We start from the raw sequence: 19,928 nt of genomic DNA, 5'->3' as shown, positions 1-19,928 counted from the left end.
GCAACACTTGTAGAAGTGTGTGTGTGTGTGTGTGTGTGTGTGTGTGTGTGTGTGTTGTCATTTTGTTTTGTATGAGAAAGAGAGAATGAAGGGGGTGTGGCATACCATGAACCAGTTTCAGTGTGTGTGTGTTTTGGGGGTTTGGGGTGGGGGGTGGGGTAGGTATGTGTGTGTTTGTATTTCAGCTTCTGAAAACAATGCTTCTGAAAACAATCAGAAATAAAATGGTACCATTTCATGATCTTTTTATATGTAAAAACCAAAAACCAAACCCAAAACCCAACAAACTTAGTCTTTTATGCAATGTGTTTCAGGTATGCAGCATGGTGATGATCATGATGTTCATCCTGGATCATCAGGAGTTGACAGCTTGCCACAAACCTACAGCTGAAGACCAGCAGCAGCAAGACCAAAGGGCAGTAAACAAGCCTCCAGCAATTCTGGATTACAACAAAAACATGGGTGCCATGGACCATCATGACCAACAACTGCATCCCTACAATGTCACAAGGAAAACCCTGAAGTGGTACAAATAGCTGTGTGTGCATTTTCTACAAATTGCCATGCTGAATGCACACATCCTCTACAAAAAAGCAGGCAACAACAGTACACTCCTGGACTTCAGAAGGATGTAATTAGTGCCATGATTTTTGGTGACCAAGACACTGCTAAAGATGACCACGCTGTTTGTCTTGTGTGGACGACACTTCATCCCACCTACCCCACAGAAGGCCTGGCCACAAAGGAGGTGCAAAGTCTGCTGGAAGAAAGGACAAAGAAAGGATGTGGGGTTCTACTGCCCAGACTGCCCCAGCAAACCAGCACTGTGTCTTGAAGACTGTTTCTGCAAGTACCACACACTGGGTTTTTACTGGCGATAGATCCTGGGTGAGTACACCCTTTTCATTCTTTGTGTGGACTGTTTTGGTGTCTTATGCACCTGGACACTGTTGCTCAGCCTTGACAGTGTGTGTGGTTGATCACAACAGTCACAAGAAAGACAGATTAATAACCTGGGTGATATTGTAGCACCTACATGGTGGAATGACAGTCCCAATTTTTTTTATTAATGCATTTTATGGAATTTTTCTGTTAGATTGACTCATTATTTGAACATGTGAGTATCAAAAACAAAATCTTGGTTCATTTTCCTTTCATTTGATATATACTTTTATGCACTTATCTTCAGTACTTTTTGAAATATAAGCAAATTAAAATCATTGGCGTGTTTTTCTTGTTTTTCTGAAAATTTTCTCAGCATACGCCATAGCAAAACGTACTAGCAGTGAAGGGGTTAACGATCGCGATCGCTTTGTCGTCTGCTCCTACAGGAAATGACTATAAACTGGTTTATTAAAATACAGATCCGTGATGAAACGAAATCCGAAACGAATCTTTATCGCTGCCTTTTGTGAGCTTCGGCGAGAAGAATTGGCGTTCCCACTTTTGCATTAACCGAGTGCAGTTCCGGGAAAACTGAAAGTGGACTTCTGATATTTGACCTATTGATTTTCAAAATGACCTATTGATTTTATGTTCTTCCGGTCATATGACCTATTGTCTGTTGAACCCAACCTGATCTCTGGACCATGTGATCACTTTTCCTTCCACAGCAAGAGATCCATGTTTTTTCTTCTTCTTCTTCATTCATGGGCTGTGACAACTAAAAGGAAAGACAGGATCGACTTAGAGGTAGAGAAAAACGAACGCATCGAGGGGGCCGAGTCGAATCGAGTACACACAATGTAAGAATACAATACAGACAAGCCGCATGCAGCAAAGTAAGGCCAAATGAATACGCTTAATAGCCAAAAAAAAGTGTAAGACGAGACAGAGCGTAAACCTGACAAGATGGCGTGGAGAGCCTTGGCCAAAGGAATGATTCAGCGCTTATAGCTTTTAGAGGCGTTTGATTGGCGAAGAGCGGACCGGGCAAGACGGCTCGTCTTTTCACTGTTAGCCGCACGAAATTTGGCCAAGCAGAGTAAACCGATACGCCTAGTTTGCATCAGTTTGACATGGTACAGTATATGACAGAACAGTATATGACACCAAACATGGAGTATAATACAAACTCCTCCTTTTGCTTTTATGTTTGTGACTGTTTCATCCCTTTTACATGCTCATTGTACTCAGTTTGATTCTGAGGGTCCTGGGTTGAAATCTGTCACAGCTGATAGCGGGTAAAAGGTGGAGATTTTTCCAGTCTCCCAGATCAACTGATGTGCAGGCCTGCTACCGGCTGAACCAGCTTCATGTGTACACATGCATGAAGATGATTAGATATGAACATTAATGATTATGTAAACCATGACAGCCTTCAGTGGGTTATGGAAACAAGAACATATCCACCATATGCACACCCTTGAAAATGGAATATGGCTGCCTATATGGCGGGTTAAAAACAGTCATGCACGTCAGAAGCTCACTCATGCTTACTAGCAAACATGAGGGTTGCAGCTGTTGAAAGTAGAAGAAGAAGAATATGCACAAAAGATTGTGTGTATATGTGTTGAAGACTGTGCTTGCTTGTCAGTATTCATTACTAATCTAAACAGTCAAATTGAAACATTAAAAGTGTGTTTTCTCCTTGAAATGGAATAGGTGTCGAGATAGCTGCTGGAAAAAGAGGGCGCTAGCTAGCGGGACAAAGGGGAGGTTACCTACTTCCGGGAGGTTATCGGCCGTAGTTGCTTTCGTTTTCTCCGCATAGGCGGATAGTAGTTTGCACAGGACAGGAATGTCAGACCCCTGCCGGAGTCTGCACTAGTTGGGTCACGGTAAGTATGTTATTTAAACGTAATTTTAGATAGAAAATTTCCTTTTTGACTCACTTGTGTAAACAAAGTGAGTCTGTGTTTTAACCCAGTGTTCGGTTGTCTGTGTGTGTGTGTCCGTGTGTGTGTGTGTCCGTGGTAAACTTTAACATTGACATTTTCTCTGCAAATACTTTGTCAGTTGACACCAAATTTGGCATAAAAATAGGAAAAATTCAGTTCTTTCCAGTCATCTTGTTTAAAACAATATTGCACCTCTGGGATGGGCACAAAAAAATAAATAAAGAAACCTAATTATATGCAAACTGCATTTACTGTTATATATTTTTTGTATTCTCTAAACATGGCACTTTGACCTCTTATTCTGACACAACAACAAGAGGAGTCATTATTATCATTTTTTTGTTCAAACAGGAACTTCTTTTGCTAAGCATGGAAGTTTTATTTATTTTGCAAACGTTTTGGTGCAGAGGGTAAAAAAAAGGGAAATTACTCTGTAAATAATGCTAGGGGACTTAATTCGAATCTGGTTAGGACTTTTTTTTTTTTTTTTTTTAGCGCGAAGCTTTATAATAACAAATACAGAACACATTTTAACGATTAGATTTTTTTTTTTAAAGTGTATCACAAGCGAGTCTTGAAGGCCTTGCCTCTCTTGTTTCTCTTTGAAATCGAACTTTATTCCCCTCAGCTGTATTCCATGTCAGTGACTTATCGTGTCGGTGAACACACTGTGCTCTGTTTTTGCAGGTTCCCTGAGGGAGGGGAGGAGAAGAAGAACAGCCAGGTGATGATCATCGGCAACAACAACGTCTTTGAAGTCGGAGCTCGTATCCTTGTATTCGTATTTCTTTTTACCACAACAGATTTCTCTGTGTGAAATTCGGGCTACTCTCCCCCAGGGAGAGCGCGTCGCTGCACTACAGCGCCACCCGTTTTTTTTGTATTTTTTTCCTGCGTGCAGTTTTATTTGTTTTTTTTCCTATCGAAGTGGATTTTTCTACAGAATTTTGCCAGGAACAAACCCTTTTGTTGCCGTGGGTTCTTTTACGTGCGCTAAGTGCATGCTGCACACGGGACCTCGGTTTATCGTCTCATCTGAATGACTAGCGTCCAGACCACCACTCAAGGTCTAGTGGAGGGGGAGAAAATATCGGCGGCTGAGCTGTGATTCGAACCAGCGCTCAGATTCTCTCTCGCTTTCTAGGCGGACGCGTTACCTCTAGGCCATCACTCCACTCACTTCACACTGCAACTCGCAGTTTGTTCCATTTTTATATATCTACACACACACACACACACACACACAGTGAAAGCTAATTTGTGTTGGCGCATTTCTTCTGTCATTCGTGCTGTGTGCACTTGTCAAACGATCAGTGTAGGGACAAGCCCGGAGCTTTCTTTTCTTAGGAAGTGTCTGGGTTTGTTCCAATGTACCTTTGATTTACCTTTGATTTACCTGCTGAATCAGTAGCATGAGCAGCATTGACTTGAAGTTGTGTGCCTTGTTAATGGAGAGAGTTACCACTCTTTGTCGTTGTTGAATCATTTAACTTTCCTTGCCTCATTGTCGTTTCATTTCATGTTTAGATTTTGTTGGTCAAAAAGTTGATGTTATTTGTGTGTAGTCGTTGCCTTGCAGATACACAGGGATATTAGTTCTAGTTTATCATCATTATAGCAGAAGTACCAGTTCAATAGATATAGCCGAGGTAGGATAATATTACAGTTAACTTCGAAAACTTAGCCGTATGAAGAGCACAGGAACAGGCGTCATGATGGCTGCCAGAAAAAGAGGGTGCTAGTCACGGGGGGCAAAGGAGAGGTTACCTACTTCCGGGAGGTTATCGGCCGTAGCTACTTTCGTTTTCTCCGCATGAAATGAAATGAAATGAAATTATGGTGCTTAGAGCCTCGCCGACCACTAAGGCCATCTCAAGGCTATCGCCGCGTCAATTACTGCTACAAGGCTAAAAAAAACCAACCAATTAAAACGAGTCACCACTTCAAACTTTCCACTCCAAAGTTAAAAAAAAAACTTCCATAGTTTAAAACCTTCAAATCTGGTTAAAAAGGTTCACTTCTTTTAAGAAGTCCATCAGCGCCCACGGAGGGACATCACGAAACAAAGTCTTCAAAGAAACCGCCGTGTAATGTCTGCGTCTAACGTCATGCAGATCCCAACAGTCAAGGAGCACGTGTTTCACGGTGAGAGGCTCGTCACAGGGAACGCATCGAGGGGCCTCCTCCCCCTTCAACAAGTAAGAATGAGTAAAAAAAGTGTGCCCCGTACGCAGTCTGCACAGCACAGATTCCTCCTTTCTGTTCTTCACCCCCGAAGGGAGGGTCTCCCCCAGGTCCGGACGGATCCGCATAGGCGGAGAGTAGTTTGCTACAGGACAGGGATGTCAGACCCCTGCCGGAGTCTGCACTAGTGGGTCACGGTTAAGTATGTTTAATTAAACAAGTTGTTTTTTTAAATGCCTGTAACTGCCAGAAAAAATAACTTTAATTACACATACTTAACCGTGACCCAACTAGTGCAGACTCCGGCAGGGGTCTGACATTCCTGTCCTGTGCAAACTATCCGCCCATGCGGAGCAGACGAAACTACGGCCGATAACCTCCCGGAAGTAGGTAACCTCCCCTTTGTCCCGCTGGTTATCGCCCTCTTTTTCCGGCAGCCATCATGACTCCTGTACCTGTGCTCTTCATACGGCTAGCTTCTTGCCTGTCTGTAATCATGAAGGAAAATGAATCAGAAAACTTTTTTTTTTTGTTGCTGTTGCTAAGCTTGGATATTGAAAAAGAAAGAAATTGATTTTCAAAATGTTCTTGACTTGGCCCTTTTAGTGCCGAGTCCATTTTATGCTCAGTGACAACAGTTTACCAACGGATGTTTTGGTCAAGGAGGGTAATAATAAAATTAAGAAAAAAAAACACTTCTAGTATGGAAATTACTGAAAGTTAATATAACCTATACTTTTTTCTAAGAAAGAAAAATGAACACGCTACCCAGTTATGGAAAATTACGTCATATGGACAGAAATTTCTTTTATAGGGCACTTTTTTGCACACAGGAAGTGGACGGAAATTTGCATCCTGGGACATTGAAGGGTCAAAGAAAAAGTGTCATCTTTGTTTAAAAAAAAAAAAAAAAAAAAATCTTTACTGATGGAAAAGTTGTTTGCCATGTCTGTCCTGTTTGCCATATTTATCGAGTTGTTCACTACATTTTCTTCCCCCCCCCCCCCCCACCCCCCCCCTAAAAAAAAAAGTCCAACAGTCTCAAGGAATAATAGCGAAAACGCTGTGTGAACGATGACGAGTTTGTGACACTGGTTGTTGTGTTTCCCTGACACTGTGCTCAGAAATTGATGCAGTCAAGGTGGGGGATCACAACGTGATTGAGTCGAAAGGTAATGATCGTTGCTGCTGTCGTTGCCCATGTTTCCCTGTCAAGCGCTGATCAAGCCTTTTAGGTCTTTTTTTTTGTGTGTGTGTGTGTGAGTTCATATTGTATTGTATTGTATTGACGGGCGCAATAGCCGAGTGGTTAAAGCGTTGGACTTTCAGTCTGAGGGTCCCGGGTTTGAATCACGGTGACGGCGCCTGGTGGGTAAAGGGTGGAGATTTTTCCGATCTCCCAGGTCAACACATGTGCAGACCTGCTAGTGCCTGAACCCCCTTCATGTGTATATGCAAGCAGAAGATCAAATACGCACGTTAAAGATCCTGTACTCCATGTCAGCGTTCGATGGGTTATGGAAACAAGAACATACCCAGCATGCACCCCCCCGAAAACGGAGTATAACATACCCAACATGCACACCCCCGAAAACGGAGTATGGCTGCCTACATGGCGGGGTAAAAAGGGTCATACACGTAGAAGCCCACTCGTGTGCATACGAGTGAACGCAGAAGAAGAAGAACTGAGCATCCAGTCATTTCGATGAGACGATAACCTGAGGTCCTGTGTGCAGCACTCAACTTGGTGCATTGAAAGAAAAGGAAGAAAAAAAAAGAGAAAAGAATCCATGGCAAAAGTGTCCTCTGGCAAAATTCTACAGAGGCCTTCCACTCTGATGCGTACACACAAACACATGTGCATGAACTCGAGGCCTGACAAGCGTGTTGGGTTATGCTGCATCTGCCAAGCAGATGTGATGTAGTGCAGATGGATTTGTCCGAACGCCGTGACACCCCCTTGCGTGTATCAGTGCGTGACTTAAAACTGACTGATTGACCTAGGAAATGGATGGTGAGTACCCCAACACAGCCGTCAGTCGGCTCTACCCAGGTAGGCAGCCTGTGGTGCAAATGACCCTGTGTGGTTCTGCAAAGCGCTTAGAGCTTGGTCTCCGAACTGAGGGTAGGCGTTACGTTAGTGTTCTTCTTCTTCTTCTTCTTCTTCTGCGTTCACTCGTATGCACACGAGTGGGCTTTTACGTATATGACCGTTTTTACCCCGCCATGTAGGCAGCCATACTCCGTTTTCGGGGGTGTGCATGCTGGGTATGTTCTTGTTTCAATAACCCACCGAACGCTGACATGGATTACAGGATCTTTAACGTGCGTATTTGATCTTCTGCTTGAATATACACACGAAGGGGGTTCAGGCACTAGCAGGTCTGCACATACGTTGACCTGGGAGATCGTAAAAATCTCCACCCTTTACCCACCAGGCACCGTCACCGTGATTCGAACCCGGGACCCTCAGATTGACAGTCCAACGCTTTAACCACTCGGCTATTGCACCCGTCGTTAGTGTTCATATCATTCATCAAACTGAAACTGGAACTGAAACGTCGTGTTGTCAGCCTACGTTGGCCCCCAGGTGGAGCTGTCGTCGGGCTGCATCATCGGCGCCGCCTGTCATGTGACCACGGGGGAGCGGTTGCCGGAGAACACTGTCATCTACGGCGGCAAGTGTCACCGCCGTGTGCAGCGAGAGAGGCCACCGGTGAGGAGTTGTGGAGGGTTTTAGGATTGTTGTTGTTGTTGCGGAGGGTTTTAGGATTGTTGTTGTTGTTGCGGAGGGTTTTAGGATTGTTGTTGTTGTTGTGGAGGGTTTTAGGATTGTTGTTGTGGAAGGTTTTAGGATTGTTGTTGTGGAGGGTTTTAGGATTGTTGTTGTTGTTGTGGAGGGTTTTAGGATTGTTGTTGTGGAGGGTTTTAGGATTATTGTTGTTGTTGTGGAGGGTTTTAGGATTGTTGTTGTTGTGGAGGGTTTTAGGATTATTGTTGTTGTTGTGGAGGGTTTTAGGATTGTTGTTGTTGTGGAGGGTTTTAGGATTATTGTTGTTGTTGTGGAGGGTTTTAGGATTGTTATTGTTGTGATTGTTTTAGGATTGTTGTTGTTGTTGTGGAGGGTTTTAGGATTGTTGTTGTTGTGGAGGGTTTTAGGATTGTTGTTGTTGTGATTGTTTTAGGATTGTTGTTGTTGTTGTGGAGGGTTTTAGGATTGTTGTTGTTGTTGTGGAGGGTTTTAGGATTGTTGTTGTTGTGATTGTTTTAGGATTGTTGTTGTTGTGGAGGGTTTTAGGATTGTTGTTGTTGTTGTGGAGGGTTTTAGGATTGTTGTTGTTGTTGTGGAGGGTTTTAGGATTGTTGTTGTTGTGGAGGGTTTTAGGATTGTTGTTGTTGTTGTGGAGGGTTTTAGGATTGTTGTTGTTGTTGTGGAGGGTTTTAGGATTGTTGTTGTGGAGGGTTTTAGGATTGTTGTTGTTGTGGAGGGTTTTAGGATTATTGTTGTTGTTGTGGAGGGTTTTAGGATTGTTGTTGTTGTGGAGGGTTTTAGGATTATTGTTGTTGTTGTGGAGGGTTTTAGGATTGTTGTTGTTGTGATTGTTTTAGGATTGTTGTTGTTGTGTTGAGGGTTTTAGGATTGTTGTTGTTGTTGTGATGGTTTTAGGGGTTTTGTTGTTGTTGTGATGTTTTAGGATTGTTGTTGTGATGTTTTAGGATTGTTGTTGTGGTGTTTCAAGATTGTTGTTTTTGTTGTTTTTGATGGTTTTGAAATGTTTGTTGTTGTTGTGATGTTTTTAGGATGTTTATTGTTGTTGTTATGATTGATTCAGAATTGGTGGTGTTGTGATGGTTTTAGGATTTTGTTGTCTGGGTTTGGTGTGTGTGTGTGTGTGTGTGTGTGTGTGTGTGTGTGTGTGTGTGTGTGTGTGTGTGTGTTTGCCTGCCTCTGTGTGTGTGTGTGTGTGTGTGTGTGTGTGTGTGTGTGCCTGCCTGTGTATGCCTGCCTCTGTGTGTGTGTGTGTGTGTGTGTGTGTGCCTGCCTGTGTGTGTGTGTGTGTGTGTGCCTGCCTGTGTGTGTGTATGTGTGGACACGCTCAATTAGCAGTGCATGAACTGTGTGGGTGGAACGTGTACGGCTCATCGAGGTGCAGAAGACGCCGTGTAAAGAAAACGATTCATTCAGATTGTTATCGTCCAGGATGGGGTCTGCTTACACACGACAGCATCTTTTGCCCTGCAGTCTGGCATGGCAGCTCTTAACTCATTCAGTACGGCCAGTCCTCTCTTCTCCTCTACACAGACCCCTTGGATGTCCAGTGGGTGTCTGAATGACCCAACCTTTAGCTTCCGTCGTCAGAATTGTGGTATTCTTTGTCAACGTTCACCCCTTCAGTGTAAGAGCCTTCCGCTTGTAATATTTTGATGGTGGTAATTGGGATGAAACGCTGTTAACGTCGTCTCTTTCGCCGTTCGTATGGAGAGAGTTAACTCTCTGAGCATTGCTCTGGTGTCAAAATTCGTCTCACTGAAACAGTTTTTTACGTTCCGTTATTTGCGTAGACCACAAAGAAAATATTACTTGTATAGTATTTCTAGATGTGTACACAGGTAATTTTTTTGTGGGGGGAATCAGCGTATTTTCTGTGTTTTTTTTTCTGCCTGAGTATGGTATGGAAGCCTACGGAGGCTGTATTCTCCCAAGTGTTGAATGGATTAACGACGGGCGCAATAGCCGAGTGGTTAAAGCGTTGGACTTTCAATCTGAGGGTCCCGGGTTCGAATCACGGTGACGGCGCCTGGTGGGTAAAGGGTGGAGATTTTTACGATCTCCCAGGTCAACACATGTGCAGACCTGCCTGAACCCCCTTCGTGTGTATATGCAAGCAGAAGATCAAATACGCACGTTAAAGATCCTGTAATCCATGTAAGCGTTCGGTGGGTTATTGAAACAAGAACATACCCTGCATGCACACCCCCGAAAATGGAGTATGGCTGCCTACATGGCGGGGTAAAAACGGTCATACATCTAAAAGCCCACTCGTGTGCATACGAGTGAACGTGGGGGTTGCAGCCCACGAACGAAGAAGAAGAAGAATGGGTTAACAACGAAACATTTATATATTCAGTGATTTTTGGTGTGTTTTTTTACCCTTGTAGTAGTTACTAACGTGGCGATAGCCTTGAGATGGCCTTAGTGGTCGGCGAGGCTCTAAGCACCATAATTTCATTTCATTTCATTTCAACGGGCTGCTCTCCCCCCAGTGAGAGTCTTATTAACGTGGCGATAGCCTTGAGATGGCCTTAGTGGTCGGCGAGGCTCTAAGCACCATAATTTCATTTCATTTCATTTCAACGGGCTGCTCTCCCCCCAGTGAGTGCACATAGCCACAGCACGGTGCCACCCATATTTCTTTGGGTTTTTTTTTCTTCTTCTTCTGTTCTGTCTGCAAATGTTTTTGTTTTACCATCAGCGTGGACAATTTCTCTACACGTTTTGCCAGGGACAACCCTTTTGTTGCCCTGGGTTCTTTTACATGCACAAAAGTGCAAGCTGCACTCAGGACCTCGTTTTATCATCTCATCCAAAAGGTGAGCACCAAGACCACTACTTAAACCATTCATCTTCTTCTTCTTCTGCGTTCGTGGGCTGCAAGTCCTACATTCACTCGTATATATGCGAGTAGGCTTTTACGTGTATGACCGTTTTTAACCCGCCATGTAGGCAGCCAGACTCCACTTTCGGGGGTGTGCATGCTGGGTATGTTCTTGTTTCAATAACCCACCAAGCACTGACATGGATTACAGGATCTTTAACGTGCGTATTTGATCTTATGCTTGCATATACACACGAAGGGGGTTCAGGCACTAGCAGGTCTGGACATATGTTGACCTGGGAGATTGTAAAAATCTCCACCCTTTACCCACCAGGCGCCGTCACCATGATTCGAACCCGGGACCCTCAGATTGAAAGTCCAACGCTTTAAGCATTCGGCTTTTGCGCCCGTCGACTTTAACCATTCAACCTTGGGTAGTATCAGCCTTTGTAGGAGTCCATGCCGTATTAATGTGGGAAAAACACAGAAAGTATACATGGGGAGGGGAGGGGGGGGGGGTGTTTCCTTCCAAGCTACATGTGGAAACCGTTTTAATGCAATGAATTTTGATGCCAGAACAACGCTCAGGCACAGGGCTCAGTGAGTTGAGGTCTTGTGGAGAGGGAGAAAATAAGGAGAGCAAGAGAAAGACAGAAAAGACAAGAGACAGAGAGAAAGAGACAGACAGACAGACAAAGACAGAGACTGATACTCAGAGAGACAGACAGACAGAGACAGGCCTGACTCAGAGAGACACACAGACATGTACTGTACACAGACAGGGAAGTATCACAATCAGTCACATTCCACGGACAGCCGCATCACACACACACACACACCAACACACACACACACGTTGAGGAACGTAGTACACACACACACACACACACACACACACACGTTGAGGAACGTAGTACACACACACACACACACACACACACACGTTGCGGAACGTCGTACACACACTCACTCACACACACACACACACACTCACACACACAGAGAGGTTGCGGAACGTCGTACACACACACACACACACACACACACACACACACACTCACACCCACACCCACACCCACACACACACACTCGCACACACAGATGCAGTGCGCTAAGATCATCTCCCTTCTCTGGAGGACGCATCTCATCCAAAATGACTAGCGACCAGACCACCGTTGAAAGGTGTGGTGGAGCGGGAAGTAAAAACTCCCTGCGCGTACGTGGGGCTCGAACCCACGGACCCACTCCGCTTCCTAGTCTGCCCGCATTACCGCTGAGCCACCGCTGCACGTTGTCCCTGGTGTGTGCAGGCCCAGAACCTGCAGATTGACTTCCTGACCAAGATCCTGCCCAACTACCACTACCTGAAGAAAGTCTCCAAGGCACAGTCACCTCAGAAATAGTCGTGGTAAGGAGAACACTGTTGATTCTGGATTTTACGGACGACAGGGCAAGACTTATTTGTCTCCACAGAAATAGTCATAGGTAAAAACACTGTTGATTCTGGATTTTACAGACAGCAAGGCAAGACTTATTTGTCTCCACAGAAATAGTCATAGGTAAAAACATTGTTGATTCTGGATTTTACAGACAGCAAGGCAAGACTTATTTGTCTCCACAGAAATAGTCATGGGTAAAAACACTGTTGATTCTGGATTTTACAAACGACATGGCAAGACTTATTTGTCTCCACAGAAATAGTCATGGGTAAAAACACTGTTGATACTGGATTTTACGGACAACAAGGCAAGACTTATTTGTCTCCACAGAAATAGTCATGGGTAAAAACACTGTTGATCTGGATTTTACAGACAACAAGGCAAGACTTATTTGTCTCCACAGAAATAGTCATGGGTAAAAACACTGTTGATCTGGATTTTACGGACAACAAGGCAAGACTTATTTGTCTCCACAGAAATAGTCATGGGTAAAAACACTGTTGATACTGGATTTTACGGACAACAAGGCAAGACTTATTTGTCTCCACAGAAATAGTCATGGGTAAAAACACTGTTGATACTGGATTTTACGAATGACAAGGCAGACTTATTTGTCTCCACAGAAATAGTCATGGGTAAAAACACTGTTGATTCTGGATTTTACGGACGACAAGGAAAGACATATTTGTCTCCACAGAAATAGTCATAGGTAAAAACACTGTTCATACTGGATTTTACGAACAACAAGGCAAGACTTATTTGTCTCCACAGAAATAGTCATGGGTAAAAACACTGTTGATCTGGATTTTACGAACGACATGGCAAGACTTATTTCTCTCCACAGAAATAGTCATAGGTAAAAACACTGTTGATTCTGGATTTTACGGACGACAAGGCAAGACTTATTTGTCTCCACAGAAATAGTCATGGGTAAAAACACTGTTGATACTGGATTATACAGACAACAAGGCAAGACTTATTTGTCTCCACAGAAATAGTCATGGGTAAGAACATTGTTGATTCTGGATTTTACGAACGACATGGCAAGACTTACTTGTCTCCACAGAAATAGTCATAGGTAAAAACACTGTTGGTACTGGATTTTACGGACGACAAGGCAAGACTTATTTGTCTCCACAGAAATAGTCATGGGTAAAAACACTGTTGATACTGGATTTTACAGACGACAGGGCAAGACTTATTTGTCTCCACAGAAATAGTCATAGGTAAAAACACTGTTGATTCTGGATTTTACAGACGACAGGGCAAGACTTATTTGTCTCCACAGAAATAGTCATGGGTAAAAACACTGTTGATACTGGATTTTACGGACGACAGGGCAAGACTTATTTGTCTCCACAGAAATAGTCATAGGTAAAAACACTGTTGATTCTGGATTTTACGGACAACATGGCAAGACTTATTTGTCTCCACAGAAATAGTCATGGGTAAAAACACTGTTGATTCTGGATTTTACGGACGAAAAGGCAAGACTTATTTGTCTCCACAGAAATAGTCATGGGTAAAAACACTGTTGATACTGGATTTTACGAATGACAAGGCAGACTTATTTGTCTCCACAGAAATAGTCATAGGTAAAAACACTGTTGATACTGGATTTTACGGACGACAAGGCAAGACTTATTTGTCTCCACAGAAATAGTCATGGGTAAAAACACTGTTGATTCTGGATTTTACGGACGACAGGGCAAGACTTATTTGTCTCCACAGAAATAGTCATGGGTAAAAGCACTGTTGATACTGGATTTTAGGGACGACAGGGCAAGACTTATTTGTCTCCACAGAAATAGTCATGGGTAAAAACACTGTTGATTCTGGATTTTACGGACAACAAGGCAAGTGTTATTTGTCTCCACAGAAATAGTCATAGGTAAAAACATTGTTGATTCTGGATTTTACGGACGACATGGCAAGACTTATTTGTCTCCACAGAAATAGTCATGGGTAAAAACACTGTTGATTCTGGGTTTTACAAACAACATGGCAAGACTTATTTGTCTCCACAGAAATAGTCATGGGTAAAAACACTGTTGATACTGGATTTTACGGACAACAAGGCAAGTGTTATTTGTCTCCACAGAAATAGTCATAGGTAAAAACACTGTTGATTCTGGATTTTACGGATGACAAGGCAGACTTATTTGTCTCCACAGAAATAGTCATGGGTAAAAACACTGTTGATTCTGGATTTTACGAACGACGAGGCAAGACTTATTTGTCTCCACAGAAATAGTCATGGGTAAAAACACTGTTGATTCTGGATTTTACGGACGACAAGGCAAGACTTATTTGTCTCCTCAGAAATAGTCATGGGTAAAAACACTGTTGATTCTGGATTTTACAGACAACAAGGCAAGACTTATTTGTCTCCACAGAAATAGTCATGGGTAAAAACACTGTTGATTCTGGATTTTACAGACAACATGGCAAGACTTATTTGTCTCCACAGAAATAGTCATAGGTAAAAACACTGTTGATACTGGATTTTACGGACAACAAGGCAAGTGTTATTTGTCTCCACAGAAATAGTCATGGGTAAAAACACTGTTGATACTGGATTTTACAGACAACAAGGCAAGACTTATTTGTCTCCACAGAAATAGTCATAGGTAAAAACATTGTTGATTCTGGATTTTACAGACAGCAAGGCAAGACTTATTTGTCTCCACAGAAATAGTCATGGGTAAAAACACTGTTGATACTGGATTTTACGGACAACAAGGCAAGACTTATTTGTCTCCACAGAAATAGTCATGGGTAAAAACACTGTTGATACTGGATTTTACGAATGACAAGGCAGACTTATTTGTCTCCACAGAAATAGTCATGGGTAAAAACACTGTTGATTCTGGATTTTACGGACGACAGGGCAAGACTTATTTGTCTCCACAGAAATAGTCATGGGTAAAAACACTGTTGATTCTGGATTTTACGAACAACATGGCAAGACTTATTTGTCTCCACAGAAATAGTCATAGGTAAAAACACTGTTGATTCTGGATTTTACGGATGAAAAGGCAAGACTTATTTGTCTCCACAGAAATAGTCATGGGTAAAAACACTGTTGATTCTGGATTTTACGGACGACAGGGCAAGACTTATTTGTCTCCACAGAAATAGTCATGGGTAAAAACACTGTTGATTCTGGATTTTACAGACAACAAGGCAAGACTTATTTGTCTCCACAGAAATAGTCATGGGTAAAAACACTGTTGATACTGGATTTTACGGACGACAGGGCAAGACTTATTTGTCTCCACAGAAATAGTCATGGGTAAAAACACTGTTGATTCTGGATTTTACGGACGAAAAGGCAAGACTTATTTGTCTCCACAGAAATAGTCATGGGTAAAAACACTGTTGATTCTGGATTTTACGGACGACAAGGCAAGACTTATTTGTCTCCTCAGAAATAGTCATGGGTAAAAACACTGTTGATTCTGGATTTTACGGACAACAAGGCAAGACTTATTTGTCTCCACAGAAATAGTCATGGGTAAAAACACTGTTGATTCTGGATTTTACAGACAACATGGCAAGACTTATTTGTCTCCACAGAAATAGTCATAGGTAAAAACACTGTTGATACTGGATTTTACGGACAACAAGGCAAGTGTTATTTGTCTCTACAGAAATAGTCATGGGTAAGAACATTGTTGATTCTGGATTTTACGAACGACATGGCAAGACTTACTTGTCTCCACAGAAATAGTCATGGGTAAAAACACTGTTGATACTGGATTTTACGGACGACAAGGCAAGACTTATTTGTCTCCACAGAAATAGTCATAGGTAAAAACACTCTTGATACTGGATTTTACGGACGACAAGGCAAGACTTATTTGTCTCCACATAAATAGTCATGGGTAAGAACACTGTTGATACTGGATTTTACGAATGACAAGGCAGACTTATTTGTCTCCACAGAAATAGTCATAGGTAAAAACACTGTTGATACTGGATTTTACGGACGACAAGGCAAGACTTATTTGTCTCCACAGAAATAGTCATGGGTAAAAACACTGTTGATTCTGGATTTTACGGACGACAGGGCAAGACAGATTTGTCTCCACAGAAATAGTCATGGGTAAAAACACTGTTGATTCTGGATTTTACGGACGACAGGGCAAGACTTATTTGTCTCCACAGAAATAGTCATAGGTAAAAACACTGTTGATACTAGATCATTACTCCTGTGTAATCAAGTAACGCTGAATGTTCTTTTCCCCTGTGTGTGTCTGTGTGTGTGTGTGTGTTGGCTGATTGGCTGTGTTTTGCCGCACCTGATGTAAATTTCTCCTTGTGAGATAATCATGATTTTCTTTTCACTAAAGACTCATCTTTTTAAAACCTCTCAGCTTCCTTGTTCTCCAACACCACCCATGTCAGCTCACTTTGGATGTATGTAGAGTGGGAAAGGGAGAGTGTGAGTGGGGTGAGGGTTTTTTTGAGAAAGAGTGGCCATGAATGTTTTATGTTACTTGTAATATTTTCCTTTCATGCTAAAGTCGCTCTGAGCTCTTAGTGAGAAAGGGCGCTATATAAATGTACAGTATTATTATTATTATTATTTTCTTATCTAATCTATAGTCAGTGTGTAATATAGTACATTATGCTCATATATTCAAAGTAATGTTCATCAGTTCTTTCTGCTTTTATGTTTAAAATATTACCAGCAGTGTGTGGAATGAATGTATGAAACAGTGTTTGTGATATTTTCTTGTCTCGTTGTATTGGTAATAGCTGGTTGTTTTTTTTTTTTATAACAGTTACGGTTTCCATGTTGTTTACTTGTCTATGTGGTGACAATGCACTTGACCAAGTTTCTCTGACTTGTGAAAATAAAGTTATGCTTATCTTAACCTCCACATTGACTGCAGCAGAAGTGTGCGTGTGTGTGTGTGTGTGTGTGTCTTTGCAGGTTGTGATGTGACAGACAAGCGTGGACACGAACAATGTTACCTCGTCCGCCAGATCCGGTTTTTTTCTGGCCACGTTCCCAGAACACATCACAGAACTTTACAGCATCATCGGTGATGCAGTGAAAACACGTTCGGCAGCCCTCCGCTTGGGTGGTTCACCAGTTCCATTTTGTGATCAGCGTAGTTTGAAAACTTTCTCTCTGTCTCTCTGTCCTTTGCATTTCAGTTCATTGACTAGAGGCTGCTGGGTGGTGGAGGGGTTGAACTTTTTTTTTTGACTCACTTGTGTAAACAAAGTGAGTCTATGTTTTAACCCGGTGTTCGGTTGTCTGTGTGAGTCTGTGTGTCTGTGGTAAACTTTAACATTGACATTTTCTCTGCAAATACTTTGTCAGTTGACACCAAATTAGACATAAAAATAGGAAAAATTCAGTTCTTTCCAGTCATCTTGTTTAAAACAATATTGCACCTCTGGGATGGGCACAAAAAAATAAAAAAATGAAGCCTAATTATATGCAAACTGCATTTACTGTTATATTTATATTTTTTGTATTCTCTAAACTTGGCACTTTGATCTGATATTCTGACACAACAACAAGAGCAGTCATTAATATCATTTTTTGTTCAAACAGGAACTTCTTTTGCTAAGCATGGAAGTTTTATTTATTTTGCAAACGTTTTGGTGCAGATAGTAAAAAAAGGAAATTACTCTGTAATTAATGCTAGGGGACTTAATTTGCCACAAGTGAGTCTTGAAGGCCTTGAATTGTTCTGTTTTTGTTTGTTTGGTTGGTTTTTTTTGAGGGGGTTGTGTGTGTTCTGATTCTTGTTATTTGTGTGTGTGTGTGTGGGGGGGGGGGGGTGAGGTGGGGGTGAAGAAATGATTCCGTGTTAACTGTGCAAACTAGAGGCGAGTGTGTTTTTGGATGGGTGGTATAAGGCAGGTGTGGAAGAGATAATGATATCTGCCACTGTTGTGTGTGTGTGAGAGAGAGAGAGAGAGAGAGATTGTGAGAGAGGCATGCACACACACAGATTGTGTGAGAGAGAAAAAGAGAGATGGACAGACAGACCGAGAGATTGTAAGGGATAGAAAAAGACAGACAGAGAGAGACACACACACACACAAATTGTGAGAGAGAGAGATGGACAGACAGACAGAGAGATTGTAAGGGATAGAAAAGGACAGACAGAGAGAGAGAGACAGACAGATTGTGAGAGAGAGAGACACACACACACACAGATTGTGAGAGAGAGAAAAAGAGAGATGGACAGACCGACAGACAGATTAGAACAGACACAGAGAGAGAGGTTGATTTCCAGCTGCTTATGATCAACTGAAGTTTGACCTGATTTCACAAGCATGCATGCGTCTCACAAAACGTATGCCTGAACTTTCTTGTCAACCCAACTGGTGGACCAACACATCTGCTTATTCAGCTTCATCTTCGCCTTGACCAATGTCTCCCACTGGTTGTGGAGCAATGCAGTGTTGTCATACACATTGCCTGTGTTAAGTTTATGGTTGGGATGTTTATGGTTGGGTGTGTGTGTGTGTGTGTGTGTGTGTGTGTATGCGTGTGTGATGTGTGTGCGACTCATGTATGTGTGTGAGTGAGTGTGAGTTTGTGTGTGTGTGTGTATGCGTGTGTGATGTGTGTGCGACTCATGTATGTGTGTGAGTTTGTGTGTGTGTGTGTGGCTGTGCTGGTTCGTATGTATGTGTGTGTGTGTGTGTGTGTGTCTGTGTGTGTGGGTGTGTGTGTGTGTGTGAGAGGGAATGTGTGTGTGTGTGTGTATGTATGTATGTGTGTGTGTGTGGCTGCACTGGTTCGTATGTATGTGTGTGTGTGTGTGTGTGTGTGTGTGGCTGCGCTGGTTCGTGTGTATGTGTGTGGGGGGGGGTGTGTGTGTGTGTGAGAGAGAGAGCGAATGTGTGTATTTATGTGTGTGTGTGTGTGTGAATGTGTACTTGTATGTGTGTGCGTGAGTACATCTGCGAATATGCCTCTGCTTATATATAATCAGTGACATAGTTTTGGGGTTTTTTTTTTAGTTTTTCAGGGAAAATGTTCTGTAACGTGTTCTGTGTGAGTCCTGTCTGTACTGTGCCTTTGTTGTAAGTGTATGCTCACTGAAGAGAGTGTTTTGTTAAGCTGTTTTCCATGCCATGAGAGTTATGGTGAAAGTCTCACAGAAAATTAATGTGCGGCATGTTGAATGTGTGCTGGTGGCAGGGGAAGAAAAAGTTTGTGTGTGTGTGTGTTTGTGTATGTTTGTGTGTGTGTGTGTATGTTTGTGTATGTTTGTGTGTGTGTGTGTGTGTATGTTTGTGTGTGTGTTTGTGTGTGTGTGTATGTTTGTGTGTGTGTGTGTGTGTATGTTTGTGTGTGTGTTTGTGTGTGTGTATGTTTGTGTGTGTGTGTGTGTATGTGTGTGTGTTTGCCTTGTCTTCTGGTGGATGATTGCAGTGAAGATTGAAAAAAAAAAAAAAAGTGCAATATAGAGTTAGCGGAAGGGAGTGGGCAATGTAATATATAGGTACAAGGAGTGTAAATCTGCCTGTTTGTATGCCGAGGAACTTCCCTTGTCCAGAGGAGTGTGTATAAGAAAACTAGGGAAGTAGGTCAGAGATTTTTTTCTGGATTCAGAGCTCCCTTTGTTTTTTTGCATCCAGCTTCATAGTATGCTTGGCTACGGTACTATTGTTTAACGCTTTAACTCACTCAGTATGGCCAGTCCTCTCTTCTCCTCTACACAGACCCCTCGGATGTCCAGTGGGTGTTCTGAATGACCCAACCTTTAGCTTCCGTCGTCAGAACTGTGGTATTCTTTGTCAACATTCACGTCTTCAGTATAAGAGCCTTCCACTTGCAATATTTTGATGATGGTAATTGGGGTGAAACGCTGTCAACGTCGTCTCTT

The 19,928-nt window shown here is 42.5% G+C and overlaps 1 protein-coding gene across 1 annotated transcript in view; it reads left to right on the top strand.

Annotated features, from left to right (window-relative positions):
• The window catches only part of LOC143277839 (dynactin subunit 6-like), a 23,802-nt gene extending 5,036 nt beyond the window's left edge, over nucleotides 1–18,766 (top strand). Inside the window, exons 4-8 of the mRNA XM_076582753.1 lie at nucleotides 3,528–3,607; nucleotides 6,149–6,196; nucleotides 7,598–7,740; nucleotides 11,932–12,029; nucleotides 17,003–18,766. Coding sequence (XP_076438868.1) covers nucleotides 3,528–3,607; nucleotides 6,149–6,196; nucleotides 7,598–7,740; nucleotides 11,932–12,024 — 364 coding nt within the window. The 3' untranslated portion in view covers nucleotides 12,025–12,029; nucleotides 17,003–18,766. The remainder of the gene's footprint in view (nucleotides 1–3,527; nucleotides 3,608–6,148; nucleotides 6,197–7,597; nucleotides 7,741–11,931; nucleotides 12,030–17,002) is intronic.
• Nucleotides 18,767–19,928: the final 1,162 nt, after the last annotated feature.

This window comes from Babylonia areolata, chromosome 35 (genome assembly GCF_041734735.1).
Source record: "Babylonia areolata isolate BAREFJ2019XMU chromosome 35, ASM4173473v1, whole genome shotgun sequence".
Lineage (NCBI taxonomy): Eukaryota > Metazoa > Mollusca > Gastropoda > Neogastropoda > Buccinidae > Babylonia > Babylonia areolata.
Note: the sequence above shows the minus strand (reverse complement) of the source record. Positions and strands in the feature narration are given on the sequence as shown.